At 41.3% G+C, this 20,372-nt stretch overlaps 1 protein-coding gene across 3 annotated transcripts in view; it reads right to left on the bottom strand.

The window, feature by feature from the left end:
* Positions 1-545: 545 nt before the first annotated feature.
* Positions 546-20,372, bottom strand: part of ARPC1B (actin related protein 2/3 complex subunit 1B) — a 55,572-nt gene continuing 35,745 nt past the window's right edge. For 2 of the 3 annotated variants that reach the window (XM_021008558.2, XM_021008557.2), the window contains exons 4-10: positions 19,850-20,072; positions 17,355-17,462; positions 15,259-15,465; positions 5,856-5,931; positions 3,525-3,718; positions 2,058-2,148; positions 546-897 (exon numbers count right to left, since the gene is read on the bottom strand). In XM_021008558.2, the coding sequence (XP_020864217.1) occupies positions 859-897; positions 2,058-2,148; positions 3,525-3,718; positions 5,856-5,931; positions 15,259-15,465; positions 17,355-17,462; positions 19,850-20,072 (938 nt within the window). In that variant the 3' untranslated portion in view covers positions 546-858. Of the gene's footprint in view, positions 898-1,696; positions 1,732-2,057; positions 2,149-3,524; positions 3,719-5,855; positions 5,932-15,258; positions 15,466-17,354; positions 17,463-19,849; positions 20,073-20,372 lie in introns of all 3 variants that reach the window. The other variant, XM_021008559.2, reaches the window with a different exon arrangement.

The raw sequence follows: 20,372 nt of genomic DNA, 5'->3' as shown, positions 1-20,372 counted from the left end.
CAAACCCTCAGAATCAAATAATACTAAAGTTAAAAGATATTTGGGGGCAGCTACGTGGCACAATGGATAGACTACAGGCCCTGGAGTCAGAAAGACTTGAGTTCAAATTCAGCCTCAGGCACTTAGGAGCTGTGTGACCATGGGCAAGTCACTTAACCCCAACTGTCTCCCCACACCCCCCCCAAAAAAAGACTTCAGAGATAATCTAGTCCAACCTTTTCAGAAGATTGGGGCAACATATTTACAATGGAAGGAATACTCTATTGGGATGTAGGTTTGAATCTGGGCTCTACCCATGTGACCTTGGGCAAATTACTCTGTGGGCCTCAGTTTCCTCCTCTGTAAAATAAGGGTGGGGGAGAAGGGTTGGACTAGATGACTTCCGAGGTCCTTGCAGCAATGAATCTATGACCCCATGATTCTGTAAAGTGACTTGCACAAGGTTACCTAGCTGGATAAGCAGACAAGCTTGAACCCAGGGCCTCTGACCCCCCAGTCCAGTGCTGTGTTTATTCTATCATGGTAAATGAAAGAAACAGACGCACTCAGTTTCCATTTTTATTCTCTCATCTTGAAGCAGCTTATGACCAGCATAGTTCTGTTTTAAATATACATATAAAGAAAGCATTTATGTCAAGAGTATTTTCCCTGGACATTTAAGAAGAAGGTACCCCTGACTCTCCCCAAGGACCTCTGCCGAGGTCAGGGTGGGGTTGCCCAGCCCGTCTGGGCTGTGATGAAGTCAGGTTTGCAAAAGAAAAGAGGAAGCAAAGCTGGTGTCCTTGAGCATGGCCGGCAGCCGAGGGCCCTCCTGCTCCTGGGGAAGGTGGGAAAACCACCTTCCTGTCAGGATGTGGCTCATTTGATCTTGAGATCTTTCAGGGCTGACTCCAAGCTCTGAAATGGGAAAAGAGAGATGGGGTTAGTCCTCACGTCGCTGGACATCCCTTGTCACACTGCCATTCTGGAGCTAGGAGTTGGGGAGGCGGGAAGGAGGAGCTGGCCCTGGGCTAGAGGGACACAGCTGGGTTGTACAATTGGATAGAGTGCTGAGCCTGGAATCAAGAAGACCCAAGTTCAAATCCAGCTTTAGACACTTATTAGCTGTGTGACCTTGGGCAAGTCACTTAATCTCTGCCTGCCTCAGTTTCCTCACCTTTAAAATGGAAATCATAATAGCACCTACCTCCCAGCATTGTACAAATGAGAAAATGTCTATAAAGTGCTTAGCACATAGTAGGTGCTATATAAAATGTGAATTAAAAAAAAAAAAGAAAGAAAAGAAACAGAGGGGGGGGAAAATCAACAGCATAAGATAGACCAAATTTCAACACTAAAGCTCCTTGTTTGACAAACGAGATTAGTGGTTATAGCAGCCCTAATACATAACCACACTCAGGCTTGGCCCCAACAAAGTCTACTTGGCATCCTCAGAACACCCTTTTCCTTCTTCTGACCTTGCCTAAACCCTTATTGGTTGTATGAGCCAAGACAAAAAATTTAAGGTCTGAGACTCAGTTTCTCCATCTGTAAAATGAGGATGGTAATAGCACACGCCTCACAGGATTATTCTGAGGAGCAAACAAGATAATGTACAAAAAATACTTCACAAACCTTAAAGCTCTATGTAAATGTCAGCTATTATTATGTGACCAGCACTGATTACTTGCTTGGGAACAATGCTTGAGGTACATACCGAAATCCTCCTTTCAGTGAGGGTTCTCAGAAGAGCTAAACTTAGTGAAAACAAAACAAAAAACCTAGATGACTCCTCCAAAACCCTGGGAGCCCCATCTGCTCAGCCCTAACCCAAGGGACATCTCTTTCAGTACACAGCTTCCCCACTCTTTCTAGTTAGCTCTCCCACCAGCCATCCAAACCAAGGAAGCTTTAAAGGGAAGAAACTCTGGGTTTCCCGGGTCTTGTGAAATGCACCCAAAACGACAACCAGAAATTCCAGCTGTAGCCCATTCTGGATGGAGTGTGTTTGGGGGGACTGCAGGGACTGAGAAATTCCAATCTGCCATTGGCCCGTGCCTAGTTGATCCTGGACTCACCTTCACATCCCAGATGCTCATGCCTCCATCCATCCCGGTGGTGCAGAACTGGGAGCATTTGGCTTTCCCCCCAGTGAGTACAGATATCTGACTGCAAAGGAGAATGAACAGATTTGAGGACAACTCTGCCCTGTCATGGAATTCTGCACACCGGCCCCAGAACAGGTGACCCTCCCTGAGCTCGAAGTTTCTTTTCCACAAGAAAGATCCATGCCACTCTCCCAGGCTCACAACCATGTTCTCTTCCTCCCTCCCTTGGTTCCCCGTCCCACCAAGCTGCCCCAGCCTCTGCTCAGCACTTGCCTTGAATTCACTGAACTTCCTGTTCTTCCTGTTAAGGGTCTGGTGGGACCCTCAGAGACTTCAGGGCAGGAACTCAACAGACACATCCTGGGAAAACACCCCTACTGGGTTCTCCAGGTCACCTAGACTCAAATCCTGCCTCAGATACTTTATTAAGAAATCACTGACCTCTCAAACTTGCTAGCTTTGTGACCCTGGGCAAGTCACTTAACTTCGGATTGCCTGACAAAATAGTTCCACTGAATCCAGTGGAGAAGAAAATGACTGACAAACCACTCCAGTATCTTTGCCAAGAAAACCCCAAGTGGGGTCACAGAGAGTTGGACACAACTGAAAACCAACTGAACAACAACACAACTCTCTGCCTCAGCTTTCTCATCTGTTAAATGGAGTCAGACTTGGTAACCTTTAAGGTCCCTTCCAACTCTGTATCTATGATCCTATGGTCTATTTAATACCAGTATTCCTATTGACCAAACCCAAACTGGTCAATTATTCGTACCAGACTTAGAACATGGCATTTTTGTATGAAGAAGTTTGAATAAACCACATTTTGAACTGCTTTTGTAATTTTTGGTAGCTTATCATCCTGAGGGCTGCCCAGAGGCACCAAAAGGTCAAGTAAGTCATTAGTGGTCCCACAGCTAGGAAGCAGAGACATGACTGGACCCAGGTCTTTCTGTCTCTGCTCTCTTCACTACATTCTTGTTTAAAATAAGACCAAAAACTAACAAAATGCATATATTTAAATAGCTACCAGGTTCTATTTGACCTCTATGATTAATTCACAAAAATTAATGGGGCCAGGATTTGTATGGATTTCTGACCATATAGCCCACTACTGAAAACTATGGATGGCCTTAATCTACCCCACTAAGCTTATAGACTGAGAGCTCCAGGAAGGCAAGGACCTTGTTGTGAATTCCCAAGTACCCTGAACTCAATACTTGATCGATTACCAAAAGGACCCTACTTATTTCCTAGGGCCCAATACCAACCTCTTTGCCCAACCCTGCAGAGCACCCACCCCTATCTTCTGCACCTGGGACCCATCCCACATCTGGACCATCCCTGCCTCTCCAGCCTTAGCCCCAACTCCATGTTCAGCCATATTCCCTCTAAGTGACCTCATCTTTCTACCCCAATGCTGGGCCATCCCTGTACCTGACACTGTTCTTATGCAGTGTGTCCAGGCCGGCAGAGGTATCAGAACTGGCCCGCTTGTCTAGGCTCTGGAAGCGTTCCCGGGCAGTCATGCCACGCTGAGAATTCTGCTTGGGCACATCAAGCCGCCCTCCAAAGCTCAGCACCCCAGATCCCCCCTCATAGGTAAAGAGCATGGGGAAACAGTCATGTCCCTGGGGGAGGAGAAAGCCAGAGTTAGTAGTTGGTAGAGGGAGAAGCACTGGTACATGGTGAAAAGAACATTGGATTTGGAGTCTAGTTCCAGAGCCAGCTCTGCCCCTTGCTAGCTCCATGACTCTGAAACTCAGTTTTCTCATTTGTAAAATGGGAATAATGACACTTATGCTACCCATTTCAGAGGGTTATTATATATTCTAAACTATTTGTTCAGTCATTTCAGTTGTGTCTGGCTCTTTGTGACCCCATTTGGGGTTTTCTTGGCAGAGATACTGGAACAGTTTGCCATTTCCTTCTCCAGCTCATTTTACAGATAAGGAAACTGAGGCAAGCAGGGTTAAGTGACTTGCCCAGGGTCATACAGCTGAGAAGTATCTGAGGCCACATCTGAACTCGGATTTTCCCGATGCCAGGGACAGCACTCCATCCACTGCATAAAGCATACAAATGTGGGCTGGAAAGAAAGCATGCCATGGTGGATAGAGAACTGATCTTAGTCCTGACCTGAGTTCAAGTCCTAACCCTGATGGATACTGCCTGGGTGACACTGGGTAAGTCTCTTAACATTTCAGTGTCCTCAGGCAACTCTCTAAAACTACAAATTGCCAAGCAGTACCAATGCGCATTTGCAGAGGGGGTTTCCTGACTTGGTCTAATTAAAAAAAATATATACACAATTTAATTTAGGAAGCCATAAGACAAAGCAAAGGACATAGAATTAATATGTGTCAACCCCCATTGGAAGATCATTTCCTTGAGAGCAGGGATTTTTCCATATTCTGTCTTTGTCTCCCCAGTGCCTAGCACAAGGCCTAGTTGATTGATGGATAAATAAATAGTATACATATCATTATCCCATTTCACAGATGAGGAAACTAAGGCTTCAGTTAGCTTATGATGACACAGCTAATAAATGCTGGGGCAAAGATACACAGGCAGAGCTCTAAGATCTCTACCTTTAAAAGTCTAGCACTTACTCTGCTATACTAAGCTGCCCTAAAATAATACTTGAGCTTCCTATCTCACAGTTGTTGTGGGGGAAAACATTCTGTCAGTCTTAAAGCAATATAGAAATGGGAGGTACACATCCATCAAACTGGCAAAAAAAAAATTAAAAGCAATGAAATTCAATTCTGGCAGGACTACAGAGAAATATGTATACCTATACATCATTGGTGGAACTGCAAACTAGGAAAATCTCCTTAGAAAGCAATGTGTAGTAAAAGTTACAAAAATATTCATGTTCACTCCAGTTACTAATTAATTAATTCCAGTAATTAATGGAAATATGCCTTGAAAATATCATCAAGACTAATGTAGAAATATGTTTAATATGATTGTACATGCATAACATATTAGATTGCTTGCCATCTTGGGGAGGGGAGAAGGAGAAAAAAAAACTGGAACTCAAAATCTTATAAAAGTGAATGTTGAAAGCTATCTTTACATGTAATTGGAAAAAATAAAATACTATTAAATGGGGGGAGAAGTGTCATCAATAACTAAAAAAAATGAGTTGTATCTTCAAAGATACTCACAGCATCCTTAGTTGTAACTATTAAAAAAAAATTGGAAACACCTTAAACAGCCAGCAAAGGGAAGGAAACAAGCATTTATTAAATGCCTACTGTGTACCAGATCCTGCAAAGCCCTTTACAACTACTATCTCATTTGATTCTCACAATGAACCTGAGAAGTAGGTGCTATTATTATCCAGAGTTTATGATTGAGAAAACTAAGGCAAGGAAAGGTTAAATGACTTGCCCAGGATCACACAGTTAATAAGCATCTCTTGTGCTTATTAACTCCTCCGGCACTCTCTCCACTGAGCCACCTCGCTATCTCCCATAGAAGGACAGTTAAATAAATCGAAATAAATATTATAATATAATTAAGATTAATTGGTCTGAGGAATAAAAATCAACATGGATTTCTTGTGAAATAATAGGAAAAAAAGGGGGAAGGGGAGACCAGATGAATAGAATGTCCTATAAAGGAAAAGGTGATTGGACAAAAAAAATAAACCTAATGGAGACTCAGAGAGAGTGACTGAAGTTCACCTATTTAAATGAAAATAATTACAAATTCCAAGAAGAAAGAACACTGTGAACTAATGGAGTTATTCTTGCTTACCGCTGCCACAAAGCTGTTTTCAGTGATGAAGGTGAGTGCCAGGAGGGGCAGGGTCTCTGAGGCCAGGGTGGCCACACTGGGGAGGAAGAGAGTGCAAGGAGAGGTGTCACACGTGGTCCTACTCCATCAACACTGCTGGCATCCATTTTCCTATCTATACACTCAGGGTCATGACCAATCGCCCCACCCCAAACCTCAGGGATGTGGTGAGGATGGATGAGGAATGGAGGGCTTTTGCAGGTTTGGAGTACTTCAAGAATGTGTCACCATCTAACCATTTGAACACCTCCCTGATACGAGGGGTGGGAAGAAGAAAATGATCACAACACAGCAATTGTTGGCAAGCAGAGAATAGGACAAAAAAAAACCAGCATGGGACAGACAGAATAAGGATCTGCAGAAATTCAACAAGCTAGAATGATGGGTCACATCTCATAATAAACATTTCACAGGAATAAATATGAAGTCCCAGGCATTCAGAAAACTGATAGCACAGTAGAAGATGAGGCAGGTGCGCCTAGATAACAGTTAAGGTAAAAAAGATGTGATGCTTTTGTTAAAAGTTAGTTTTCCAGTTGTTTCTGGCTCTCCATGACCCCATCTGGGGTTTTCTTGGCAAAGATACTGGAGTGGTTTGCCATTTCCTTCTCCAGCTTATTTTGAAGATGAGGAACTGAGGCAAACAAGGTTAAGTGACTCACCCAGGTTTATACAGCTAGTAAGTGTCTGAGGCTAGATTTGAATTCAGACAGATGAGTCTTCCTGACTCCAGGCTCATGCTCTATCCACTGCACCATCCTAGTTGTGATGGTCTTCAGCCTATCAGCATGGTAAGCAAACCAAAAATCTTTGGTTACATTAAGAGGCATAGTGCCCAGATCCAGAGAGATCAGAGTCCCAGTGGACTCTGCTCTAATCAGACACATCTGGAATACGGAGGTCACTTCTGGCCATGACATTTTGGAAAGGATATTGGCAAACTAGTATACCTAAGGAAAGGAAACCCAGAGAGGGAGATTAAAATTACACTTAAAATTCCACAATAGGACCAGCTGAATGGCCTGGAGATGTCTAAGCTAAAGAAGAGGAGGCTTCAGAAACACATAATTGTTTCAAATATTTGAAGGCCTTCCTTCCTTTCATGCGGAAGACAGATTTGACTGTTTGGCCCTATGGCCCAGAATTCCATGCACAAGGTAGAAATTTCAGAGAGGCAGATTTCAGCCTCCATATACAGGTCACTAAAGCCTTAGTGAAGTTTTAAACTGTTAAAGCCCCGACGTTACTGAAGCTTAAATAGCTATAACGCTGTTATAAGAAATGATGAATTCACTGATTTTAGAAAAGCATGAAGAGAACTCCATGAAATAATGAATAACAAAATGAGCAGAACCAAGAGAATACTGTATACAGTAATAGCAGTATCCTTTTAAGAGCAACTCTGGAGCACTGGCCGTGAAGTCAGGAGAACCTGAGTTCAAATCTGGCCTCAGACCAAACACTTAACACTTACTAGCTGTGTGACCCTGGGCAAGTCACTTAACCCCAATTGCCTAAAAATGGAAAAAAATTTTTTTTAAAAAAAGTAGCTCTGGAGTTCTGCTTCTGGGAGCCAAGATGGCAGAGTAAGAAGTAAGTCACTCTCACCCTCCCTTATTAACCTTTGAAAGCTCAGAAAATATCACCCCAGGAAAAACACTGGAACAGCTGAACCAGCAGAAAAACAGGGTGCAGTAGTCCAGTAGCCCAGGTAGCTTGAGGGATTAACCGGAAAGACCCCTCTTGCCCTGGGGGAAGGGGAGCAGTACAGAATGGGACGCGTCCCAGCAAGCTAGTGGAAAGCCCTACCTCAGCATACCGGGGGAGCTCCTGAACCCCAAGTGGTGGAGCAGGCAAACACCAACACCAGGCCCCCAAGTGCCTCAGCAAGGGCAGGGGAACCAGTGAAAACTGGCTCAAAAAACCTCAGCATTCTACAGCAAACAAGCCTCCCACTGCCTCAGCAAAACTCTCAGAAGTGCTCCAAGGGTTCCCCCTAGGCACAGAAACAACATCCATCTGAAAGGAGCCAAAGAAAGAGAAAGAAGGGGAAGGAAAGGCCTGGGTGAGCAGGCAATCTCCAGGGGCCAGACTACCCAATCCTACCCCTAGAGTTCTAGTGTGGCTGATTCCAGCCCAACACCAAGTAAGCTGTCAGAACCCTACAGCCTCCAACTGCCAGCATCGGAGGCCCCAGCACACAAAGCCAGTGACCAGGCCCCAGGCTCCCAATACAAGAAGCTTGAGTCAGCGGCCCCTGCTCCCCAACAGCAGAGCTCAATCTCTTTAAAGGCCAGGAAATAAGCAAGCACCATGAGCAAAAAGAAACAGACTATAGATTCTTATTATGGGAAGAGTAAAGATCAAGGCAGAAATTCTGAAGAGGACAACATTGTCAACAAACCTACATCTGGAACCTCAAAAGGGAATATGAACTAGTCTGAAGCCCAAAAAGCCTTCTTGGAAGAGCTCAAGAAGGATTTTAAAAGTCAAATAAGAGAGGTAGAAAAAAATTGGGAAAAGAAATGAGAGGTATGCAACAGAGAGTCAATAGGTTGGAAAAGGAAGGACAAAAATTAACTGTAGAAAACAAGTCTCTAAAAAGTTCAACTGGCCAAATGGAGAAGGAGGTACAAAATCTAAAAGAAGAAACCATTTGTTAAAAATTAGAATTGGGCAAGTGGAAGCTAATGACTCTGTGAGAGACCAAGAATCAAACAGAAACAAAAGAACAAAAAAATAGATGAAAATGTGAAATGCCTCATTGTTAGTAAAACAACTGACCTGGAAAATCAATCCAGGAGAGAAAACTTAAAAATTATTGGTCTACCTGAAAACCATGGTGAAAAAAAGAGCCTGGACAGCATCTTTCAGGAAATCATTAAGGAAAACTGCCCTGAGGTGCCTACAACCAGAGAGTAAAATAGCTATAGAAAGAATACACTGATCACCTCCTGAAAGTGATCCCAAATTGAAAATGCCAAGGAATATAGTAGCCAAATTTCAAAATTACCGGGTCAAAGAGAAAATACTGTAAGCAGCCAGAAAGAAACAATTTAAATATCAGGGAACTACAGTCAGGTTTATGTAGGACTTTGCAGTTTCTACATTAAAAGATCGTAGGGCATGTAATACGATATTCCGTAAGGCAAAGGAACTTGGATTGCAACCAAGGATCAACTACCCAGTGAAAATGAGCATAATCTTTCAGGGGAGGAGATGGACATTCAACAAAATAGGGGACTTCCAAACCTTTCTAAAGAAAAGACCAGAGCTCAATAGAAAAATTTGGTCTTCAAATACAAGACTCTAGAGACATAAAAAGGTAAATGAAACAGAAAAAAACACAACATGATATTAATAAGGACAAACTGTTTACATCCCTACAAGGGAAGATGACACTTGTAACTCTTGAGAACAGTATTGTTATTAAACCACTTTAAAGGAGTATACATAGAGGGGGTTGGCATGAGTTGACTTTGATGTAATGATAAAAAAAAATCTAATCAAATAGGTTAAATGGATCTAAGTAAGTGGATTAATGTGATTTAACTAAGGGAATGTAGTGAGAGAAAAGGAAAGGAGGAGGCACACAAGGGTAAGTTATATTACAGGAAAAGGCACAAAAACCACAGTAGAGGGAAAGAAGGGAGGGAGATGAGCATTGTTTGAAACTTACTCCCATCAGATTTGGCTCAAGGAGGAAATAACGTAATCAGGTATAGAAATCTAACTTGCCCTATAGGCAGTAGGAGGGAAAAGGGGAAAGAAAAGAGAGGGGGGATAGAAGGGAGAGAAGAAGTAGTAAGGGTAAAGGAGAAGAAAAGGGAGGTGGCTAATAGACGGGAGGTGGGACTAAGGGAGGTGGTGGTCAAAAGCAAAACCCTAGTGAGGAGGGAAAGGGAGAAAGGAGAAAGTAAAGCATAAACATGGGAGAAACAGGATGGAGTGAAAGACACAGATAGTAATCATAACTGTGAATGTGAATGGGATGAACTCTCCCATAAAACTGAAGTGGATAGCAGAATGGATTAAAAACCATAATCCTACAATATGTTGTTTACAGAAAACACATTTGAAACAGAAGGACACACACAGGATAAAGGTAAAAGGCTGGAGTAAAATATATTTCAGCTGAAGGAAAAAAAAGCAGGGGTGGCAATCCTGATCTCAGATAAAGCAAAAGCAAAAACAGATCTTATCAAAATAGATAAGGAAGGAAACTATATCCTGCTAAAAGGCACCATAGACAATGAAGTAATATCTTTTTTTTTTTTGGCAATCAGGGTTAAGTGACTTGCCCAGGGTCACACAGCTAGCAAGTGTCAAGTGTTTGGTCTGAGGCTGGATTTGAACTCAGGTCGTCCTGACTTCAGGGCAGTGCTCTATCCACTGCACCACCTAGCTACCCTGACAATTAAGTAATATCAATACTAAACATATATGCACCAAATGGTATAGCATCCAAATTCTTAGAAGAGAAGTTCAGGGAGTTACAGGAAGAAATACACAGCAAAACTATACTAATGGGGGCCCTCCCCCTCCCCATCTCTGAACTAGATAAATCTAACCATAAAATAAATAAGAAAGAAGTTAAGGAGGTGAATAGAATTTTAGAAAAGTTAGGTATGGTAGACCTCTGAATGGTGATAGAAAGGAATATACTTTTTTCTCAGTGGTACATGGCACATACACAAAAATTGACCATGTATTAGTGCATAAAAAACTCACAATCTAATGCAGAAAGGCAGAAGTATTAAATGCATCCTTTTCAGATCATGATGCAATAAAAATTACATGTAATAGGGGCAGCTAGGTGGCACAGTGGATAGAGCACCGGCCCTGGAGTCAGGAGGACCTGAGTTCAAATCTGACCTCAGACACATAACACTCACTAGTTGTGTGACCCTGAGCAAGTCACTTAATCCCACTGCCTGGAGAAACAAACAAATAAACAAAAGTATATGTAATAAAGGGCCATGGAAACATAGACTAAAAATTAATTGGAAACTAAATAATCTAATTCTTAAAAAATGAATGGATAAAACAACAAATCATAGAAACAATCAATAACTTCATTCAAGAGAATGACGATAATGAGACAACATACCAAAACTTATGGAATGCAACGAAAGCAGTTCTTAGGGGAAGTTTTATATCTCTAAATGCTTACATAAATAAAATAGAAAAGAGGAGATTAAAGAATTGGGCATACAACTAAAAAAACTAGAAAAAGAACAAATTAAAAATCCTCAATAAACACCAAATTAGAAATATTGAAAACCAAAAAAAAAATTAAGAAAATTGAAATTAAGAAAACTATTGAACTAATAAATAAAACTAAGATCTGGTTTTATGGGGGAAAAAACAATAAAATAGATAAACCTTTGGTTAATTTAATTAAAAAAAGAAAGAAGAAAACCAAATTACTAGTATCAAAATGAAAAGGGTAATACCACCAAGGAAGAGGAAATTAAAACAATAATTAGGAATTATTTTGCCCAACTATATGCCAACAAATTTGACAATCTTAGTGAAATGGATACATATTTACAAAAATATAAATTGCCCAGATTAACAGAAGAGGAAGTAAAATACTTAAATAACCCATCTCAGAAAAAAAATTGAACAAGCCATTGATGAACTCCCTAGGAAAAAACTCCAGGGCCAGATGGATTTACATGCAATTCTATCAACATTTAAAGAACAATTAATTCCAATACTATATAGACTATTTGGGAAAATAGAAGAAGGAGTCTTACCAAATTCTTTTTATGATACAAATATGGTGTGATACCTAAACCAGGAAGAGTCAAAACAGAGAAAGAAAATTATAGACCAATTTTGCTGATGAATACAGATGCAAAAATTTGAAAAGAAATATTGGCAAATAGATTACAGCAACTTATCACAAGAATAATACACTATGACCAGGTAGGATTTATACCAGGAATGCAGGGTTGGTTCAATATTAGGAAAACTATCAGCATAATTGAGCATATCAACACCAAAACTAACAGAAACCACATGATCATCTCAATAGATGCAGAAAAAGCTTTTGACAAAATCAACACCCATTCCTATTAAAAACACTAGAAAGCATAGGATAAAATGGAGTCTTCCTTAAAATAATAAATAGCATACTAAAACCTTCAGCAAGCATTATATGTAATGGGGACAAGCTAGAAGCATTTCCAATAAGATCGGGGTGAAACAAGGATGTCCATTATCACCACTGTTATTCAATATTGTGGAAACCTTAGCTTTAGCAATAAGAAAAGAAAAAGAAATTGAAGGCATTAGAATAGGCAAAGAAGAAACAAAGCTATCACTCTTTGCAGATGACATGATGATATACTTAGAGAATCCTAGAGAATCAAGTAAAAAACTACTTGAAATAATAAACAACTTTAGCAAAGTTGCAGGCTATAAAATAAACCCACATAAATCAGCATTTCTAATATTACCCAAAGCCAACAGCAAGAGATAGAAAGAGAAATTCCATTTAAACTTACTGTAGACATTATAAAATATTTAGGAGTCTACCTCCAAAACAAACCCAGGAACTATGAACACAATTACAAAACACTTTTCACACAAATAAAATCAGATCTAAATAATTGGAAATCAGTTGCTCATGGGTAGGCCAAGCTAATATAATAAAATGACAATCTACCTAAGCTAATTTACTTATTCAGTGCCATACCAATCAAACTACCAAAAAATTATTTTATAGAGTTAGAAAAAATAATAACAATTCATTTGGAAAAACAAAAGGTCCAGAATATCAAGGAACTAATGAAAAGAAATGCAGGGGAAGGTGGCCTAGCAATTCCAGATCTTAAATATTATAAAGCAGCAATCATCAAAACTGCTTGGTACTGGCTAAGAAATAGAGTGGTGGATCAGTGGAATAGGTTTATGCAAGACACAGTAGTCAATGACTATAGTAATCTATTATTTGATAAACCCAAAGACCCCAGCTTCTGGGATAAGAACACTCTTTGAAAAAACTGCTGGGAAAACTGGAAAAGAGTATGGCAGAAACTAGGCATAGACCAAATCTCACACCATACCAAAATAAAGTCAAAATGGGTTCATGATTAGATATAAAGGCTGATACTATAAGCAAACTGGGAGAGCAAAATAGTTTACCTATCAGATCTATGGAGAACAGAAGAATTCATGACCAAACAGGAGATAGAGAACATTATGAAAAGCAAAATGGATAATTTTGATTACATTAAATTGAAAAGTTTTTGCACAAACAAAGCCAATGCAACTAAGATTAGAAGGAAGGTAGAAAATTGGGAAAGAATTTTTACAACCAGTTCTCTGATAAGGCCTCATTTCTAAAATATATAGAGAATTAAGACAAATTTATAAGAATACAAGCATTCCCAATTGATAAATGGTCAAAGGATATGAACAGACAGTTCTCAGATGAAGAAATTAAAGCCATCTATAGTCATATGAAAAAATGCTCTAAATCAATTGATTAGAGAAATGCAAATCAAAACTGTGAGGTACTACATCACACCTATCAGATTGGCCAAATGACAAAACAGGAAAATGATAAATGTTAGAGAAGATGTGGGAAAATTGGAACACTAATACATTGTTGGTGGAGTTGTGAAATGATCCAACCATTTTGGAGAGCAATTTAGAACTATGCCCAAAGGGCTACAAATATATATGCATCCCCTTTGACCCAGCAATAGCACTTCTAGGGCTGTATCCCATACAAAATCATACAAATGGTGAAAGGACCCACATGTACAAAAATATTTATAACAGCTCTTTTTGTGGTGGCAAATAATTGGAAATTGAGGGGATGCCCTTCAGTTGGAGAATGGCTGACCAAGTTGTGGTATATGAGTGTAATGGAATACTACTGTGCTATAAGAAATGATGAGCAAGCAGACTTCAGAAAAACCTGGAAAGACTTGTATGGCCTGATGCTGAGTGAAGTGAGTAGAACCAGGAAAACATTGTACACAGTAACAGCCATGCTGTGTGATGACTAACATTGATCGACTTAGCCCTTCTCAGCAATACAAGGATCTAAGACATCTCCAAAGGCCTCATGATGGAAAATGCTATCCACATCCAAAGAAAGAAGTATGGAGTTTGAATGCAGATTGAAACACACAATTTGCTATTTTTTTCTGCTGTTTTGTTTTGTTTCCTCTTTCTGGTGGTTCTTCCCATTGGTTCAAATTCTACCTTACAACATCACTAATGTGAAAATATGTTTAATAAAAATGTAAATGTAGAGCTTGTATCAGATTGTACATTGTCTTGGAGAGGGAGGTTGGAGGGAGGGGGAGAAAAATTTAAAACTCAAAAGCTTATAGAAGTGATTGTTGATAAATCAAAATAAATTAATAAAAAAAGAATAAGTTAAAAAAAAAAAGAATAATTCTGAGCAACAAGTCATTCTATTATAAATACCCAAATGAATCTCAAAGATCCTATGAAGGAAGATGCTGTTTGAATCCAGAAGGGAATATTGCTATGGTATAGGAAATGATGAGCTGGTTAATTTAGAAAAACAGGGAAGACATGGACTTATGAAGGAAGATGCTATCTACTTGCAGAGAAACAGGTGACAGGTAGAAATAAGCAAGGTATGGTCTTACAGATGTGTGTATGAGTGTATATGTGTATTACGTGTATGTGTACATATACAATATACATACATACATATATGTATGTGTGTATATATACACACATATACATATATGTGTGTGTGTATATATATACATATATATATAAATAGCTTAATTGTAGCCTTCTTGGTTGGGTGGGGAAAAAAGTTAAAAAGCACACAGCAGAGAACAAAATAAAACCAACAAGGAAGCAAAGAAAAGATGGGCAACTTTGAAACAATGCGTAGCGGTTATTACATAGGTTTTCTTGAAATGGAAATTTGTGGTTTTACATTGAATCCTCTCTTATGGTCTGCTGTGTACATGGCAATGTTTTTTTTTTCTTTTCTCACTTTGTATTTAAGTGTAAAATTTTTTAAAAATCACAAAAAAGGGGAAAAAACCTATTCTTTGAGCTATTAAAGCTTCCATCTGCACTAAGACTTTCGGGACACTCTGTAAAAGCCGACCTGTCCCATTCCACAATAGAATGGGCAGCCTGAAGAGGCAGACAAAATCAAGTCTCCAAGCAGAGGATGGATGGCGAGATGTTGGGAATTTTGTCAAGAGGAGCTCTTCTACAGATACAAGTTTAGTCTTAGACTCTGGGGCCTGGGTTCCACCATCCACCAGTCTCCCCAAGGGGGCGGGGTGGGCTCTAAGGGACAGAGGGGTGCCCCGCTGCTCAGCTACACCTACAGGCTTCCACTTACGCCATCTTCTTGTTGGCATCAGCCAGGCACACCGTGCTGTCGTGGCTCACCCAGGCCATGCGGTTGCCGCTGTCGGAGAAGCAGACGCCGTGAACCCAGCCGCAGCTGCTGCTGGACTCAAACATCAGCTCACCAAAGGGCATTTTGGAGCCCCACGGGGTGGGGGAGGGCCTCTCTTCTACCTCCTTGATGTAGGCTGAGAAGATTCTGGGAGAGGAGAAGGGAAGCAGAGCTCAAGTGAGCATTTTGTGAGGACAGAGGGAGACAGGAGCCTGGGAGGACAGCAGCGTGGCCCTTTCCAGCTTTCCCAAATAGAGCCTACTGTGGAGGGGCGGGGGATAGAGGGGTTGGCCAAAGCACACCGAGTGTCTTCCAGCCCCCAGCATTTATATCCAAGCAAAATCAGACTCAAGCAGGGATTCTTAACCTTTTTGTGTGTCATGGACTCACCTCTGGTGAAGCCCATGAACCTCATTCACAGAATAATGGTTTTAAATGAATAAAATAAAATACATGGGATCACAAAGGAAACCAAATATATTGAAATACAATTATTAAAATATTTTTTGAAAAACCAAGATCACAGACTGCAGGTTAATATTTCTGGGGGGAGGGGGGAAGCATTGTTTCTTTGTGTCTCAGTTCTCTCACTTATAAACCCATGGGGCTGGATTCTATGATGTGCTGGCAAATGTTTAACAACCATCTCTCCAGAAAAAAAATTATTACCCAGGACACCCTTTTAAGTTTAATCTGCATTATTAACATTTTCTCCATCTGTCACTTTCTTCTTCTTTTTTTTTTTGGCTGTTAGGCAATTGGGGTTAAGTGACTTGCCCAAGGTCACACAGCTAGTAAGTGTCAAGTGTTGGGTCTGAGGCCGGATTTGAGCTCAGGTCCTCCTGACTTCAGGGCCGGTGCTCTATCCACTGCGCCACCTAGCTGTCCCCATCTGTCACTTTCTTAAATCTGGGCAATGAACAAAACCATAAATAAAGCTCTTAATTTACAGAGTCTGATGACTTCTGAAAGATAAAATTCTCACAGTGAAAATTTAACAATCGACACTTGTGGGCTGGTTTGAGCTGGCTCCAGCATACCCCTATTTGGATGAGATGTGAAATGATGAAGTTTTTGAGATTTTAATAGATCAATGAATGAATAAATGAGTGAATGGGAAAGCATTTATTCAGTACTTACTATGTGCCAGCACTGCGCTAAAGTAATCTCTGCCCTCAAGGAGCTTACACTCTAACCAAGGGAGACAACCCATGAAGGTTTGTATTTAGCGTCTCCAGCTTCCCTTTTCTCTAACGTGGTTTCCTTTCCTTCTTATTCATGTGCCTCTACTCGGGCTAAGCTTAAAGGGTTTTACACTCCTCAGTGAGGTCCACAGCTTTTACCTACCAGAGGCTCAGAGAGGCCCTTCTTGGCTGTCCCCCCCCCCCACTCCATTCTACTGCTCTCCCTCAGAGATGACCTTCCATTTACAATGTGTATGTGTGCATAGGTACATGCATACACATATATGCATCTTGCAAGTACAGAGTTATTTGCATGTTGTCTTCCTCATTCAGTGTGAGTTGTTTGAGAGCAGATGCTATATTTTTGCCTTAATCTATAGCCTCCATACTTAGCACGGAACCTGGCATATAGTACGTGCTGAATAACTGTTTGTTGACTGACCAAGCTAGAAGAATGAAGCACATTCTGACATTGGAATGTCAGGCATCAGAGATTAGGGAGCCTTAGTGACATGTTATCTTACTCCAATTCCCAACATTTTCTTCTTCCTCCTGACTTACATTTGTTCAACACTAAAGTATGTAAAATAAAATGTTTGGAATTGGGGGGGAGGAGTGAACATCGTAGGTCCCCTTTCACTTTTCTAACTCTCATTTTAACAGAAACTAACCCCATTTGCTCTGAATGAGTTTCCTTCTGAAAAGGCCCTCCAGGTTATCCACTGACATCAGAAAATAAATCCCCTTCATCCTGATTAAAAACTCCCAGCCCCAGGATCCAGTGGCCCTGCCCTGCCTTGTGCCCACGGCCTGGGGCAAGATAGTTGGTGGCCATCACCCTCCATGCCTCACCGGCACTTGAAGTCGCAGGAGCCAGCAGCCAGCAGCACATTGTTGGGATGCCAATCCAGGCTGAGGACGGTTGATCGGATTGGCTTCTTGATGTGCTTACAGACCCACCTGAAGGACCAAGACACACAGATAGTCAGATTTCCCTTTGCTGGTCAAAAAGTCAAATTCATCTCACACAGATTCATAATATGTTGCAGCTATAAAGACCTAACCTAGAGATTGTCTAGATGGGGACATTAAGATGAAGATACTGAGACCCCAAGAGGTCACGTGACTTTCCCCAAGTCACACAAGTAGATAAAGATGAACCTGGAACCCAGAACTCCTGACTCCTAGTCCAGGGTTCTTTCAATCACCCCAAATGAAAATGACTAGATTTTAGCATGGTGCAATGGAAATAGAGCAAGGAACCCCAAGTTGGAAATGTAAGATCACAGCCAGAGGCCATCTTGTCTAACCCTCTCATTTTACAGGGAAAGAAGAGGAGGCATAGGGCAGTGACTTGCCCAAGGTCATGTGGTAATAGGCAACAGAAAAGGGATTCGGACGCAGATCTTCTAATTTCAGAACTAATGCCCTTTTCATTGTACAATGCTCTCTTGTATTGAATCTGTTGAATCCCAGTTCTGTCCCTATCTTGCTAGGTGACCTTGGGCAAATAAGTCATTTCCCCTTCTTAGGGTCTCAGTTACCTCTCCTTTAAAATGAAGGGGCTGCATCAGATTGGCTAATGTGACAGAGAAGGAAGATGACAAATGCTGGAAGGGATGTGAAAAATAAGGTCACTAATGCACTGTTGGTGGAGTTGTGAACTGATCCAACCATTCTGAGAACTATTTGGAACTATGCCCAAAGGGCTATAAAACTGTGCATATCCTTTGACTCAGAAATACCACTACTAGGTCTATATGCCAAAGAGAGCCAAGAAAAAGGAAAAGGACCTATTTGTACAAAAATATTTGCAGCAGCTCTTTTTGTGGTGGCAAAGAATTGGAAATTGAGGGGATGCCCAGCAATTGGAGAATGTCTCGACAAGTTGTGATATGTGATTGTGATGGAATACTATTGTCCTATAAGAAATGACAAGAGGAATAATTTCAGAAAAACCTGGGAAGATTTACAAGGACTGATGCAAAGTGAAGCGAGCAGAACCAGGAAAACATTGTACACCATAACAACAATACTGTAGTGATAATAACTGTGAAAGACTTAGCTACCCTGACCAATACAATGATCCAAGACAATCCCAAAGAACTCATGATAAAAAATGCTATCCACATACAGAGAAGTGATCAACTGTGAGTGCAGATTGAAACATTTTTTTCTTCTTTATTTTTCTTATCTCCCCCTCCCTCCTTGAAATGTGGCTAATGCAGAGATAGGTTTGGTATGACATATACATCATATGTAAAATGTATACATATATGTGGCAAATACATAACACACATGTGTGACAAACACATCGTATGTAGAATGATTATTTGTTGCCTTTTCGATGGGGAGAGGAGGGAGCGGAGGTAGGGAGGGAGAATTTGGAACTGGAAATAAAAACAAAAAATTAAATTAAATATTAAAAACTCAGATAAATGAAGGAAAAAGAAATCAATGGATAAATGAATAAATGAATGTGTTGGATTAGACATTCTCTAAGGTCCCACAGTGGATAGAGTGCTGGACTTGAAGTCAGAAAGACTTTGGTTCAAAATTCCACCTCAGACACTATTTTTGTGACCCAAGGCAAATCACTTCAGCTTTCTGGGCCTCTGTTTTCTCCTCTCCAAAATGAGAGTTGTAGGGGCAGCCAGCTGGTGCAGTGGATAGAGCACCAGCTCTGGAGTCAGGAGGACCTAAGTTCACATCCGGCCTCAGACCAGACACTTGACATGTACTAGCTGTGTGACCCTGGGCAAGTCACTTAACCCCAATTGCCTAAAAAATAAAATAAAATAAAGTAAAATAAAATAAGAGTTGTACCAGATGGTCTCTCAGGTTCCTTCCAACTCTGCATCTCTGATTCAACAGGCCTTACAAATGTCAAATTATGACCATTTCTCACTAATCAGAGTTTTTAAAATACTCTCTCTACCCCTGGCACCTGGGGCGGGGAGGGTAGGAAATCTTCCCCTTTCCTCTATCTCTCTCTAAGATGGTATAAGCCCCCTGCGAGACATAGGTAGTGGCATAGTGGTTAGAGCCCTGGGACTGGAGTCTGGAAGACCTGAGTTCAAATCCAGCCTCAGACACTTTACCTGTGTGTGACCCTGGGCAAGCCACTTAACCTCTATTTGCCTCAGTTTCTTCATCTGTAAAATGGGGGAAATGATAGCACCTACCTCCCAGGGTTGTTGTAAGGATCAAATGAGATAATATTTGTAAAAGCACTTAGCAGAGTGCCTGGCACATAGTAGGCCTTTTTATAAATGCTTCTTCTCCTTCCCCACTCCCAGACTTCCACCGCCTCCTCACGCTCCCAGGACTCCCCTGCACAGTCTCACCAGTCATTCTCCTGTTCGAAGTAGCAGATGGAGATGACGCGGGAACCACTGCCCACCGCGAACTTGTTCTCCTTGGGGGACCACCTGACGCAGCGGGCTGCCCGGTTGATCCTCAGGATGACCAGGGTGGGCTTCCAGACATTCCCTTTCAGAGTCCACACGTAAGCATTGCGGTCCGTGCCACATGTGACGATGCGGTTGCTCTCAGGAGCCCAATCAATACCTGCAGGCCGAGGCAGGTAGGAAAGGAGTCAAAAGAGGACTTCCAGTCCCCAAGGCCGGCCCAGCTTCCCCTGACCCCCAACAATCCCACCCCAACAGAGGGTGGACAGGGCACTTGCAATTCCACAGGTTTCCAGCAGGAAGCACTCTTGCCCTTCAGAGGCCATTTTCTAGAACAGATCTAGAATGAGAAGGTATTTCAAAGGCCATTTCAATAGATGAGGAAGCTAAGGTCCAAGAAGATTAAGTGTTTCATCTAAGCTCACATTGGCACTCAGCATCAGAGAAGGGATTTGAACCC

The sequence above is a fragment of the Phascolarctos cinereus genome, unplaced genomic scaffold, assembly GCF_003287225.1.
Source record: "Phascolarctos cinereus isolate Bilbo 61053 unplaced genomic scaffold, phaCin_HiC Scaffold_4;HRSCAF=312, whole genome shotgun sequence".
Taxonomy (NCBI): Eukaryota; Metazoa; Chordata; class Mammalia; order Diprotodontia; family Phascolarctidae; genus Phascolarctos; species Phascolarctos cinereus.
Note: the sequence above shows the minus strand (reverse complement) of the source record. Positions and strands in the feature narration are given on the sequence as shown.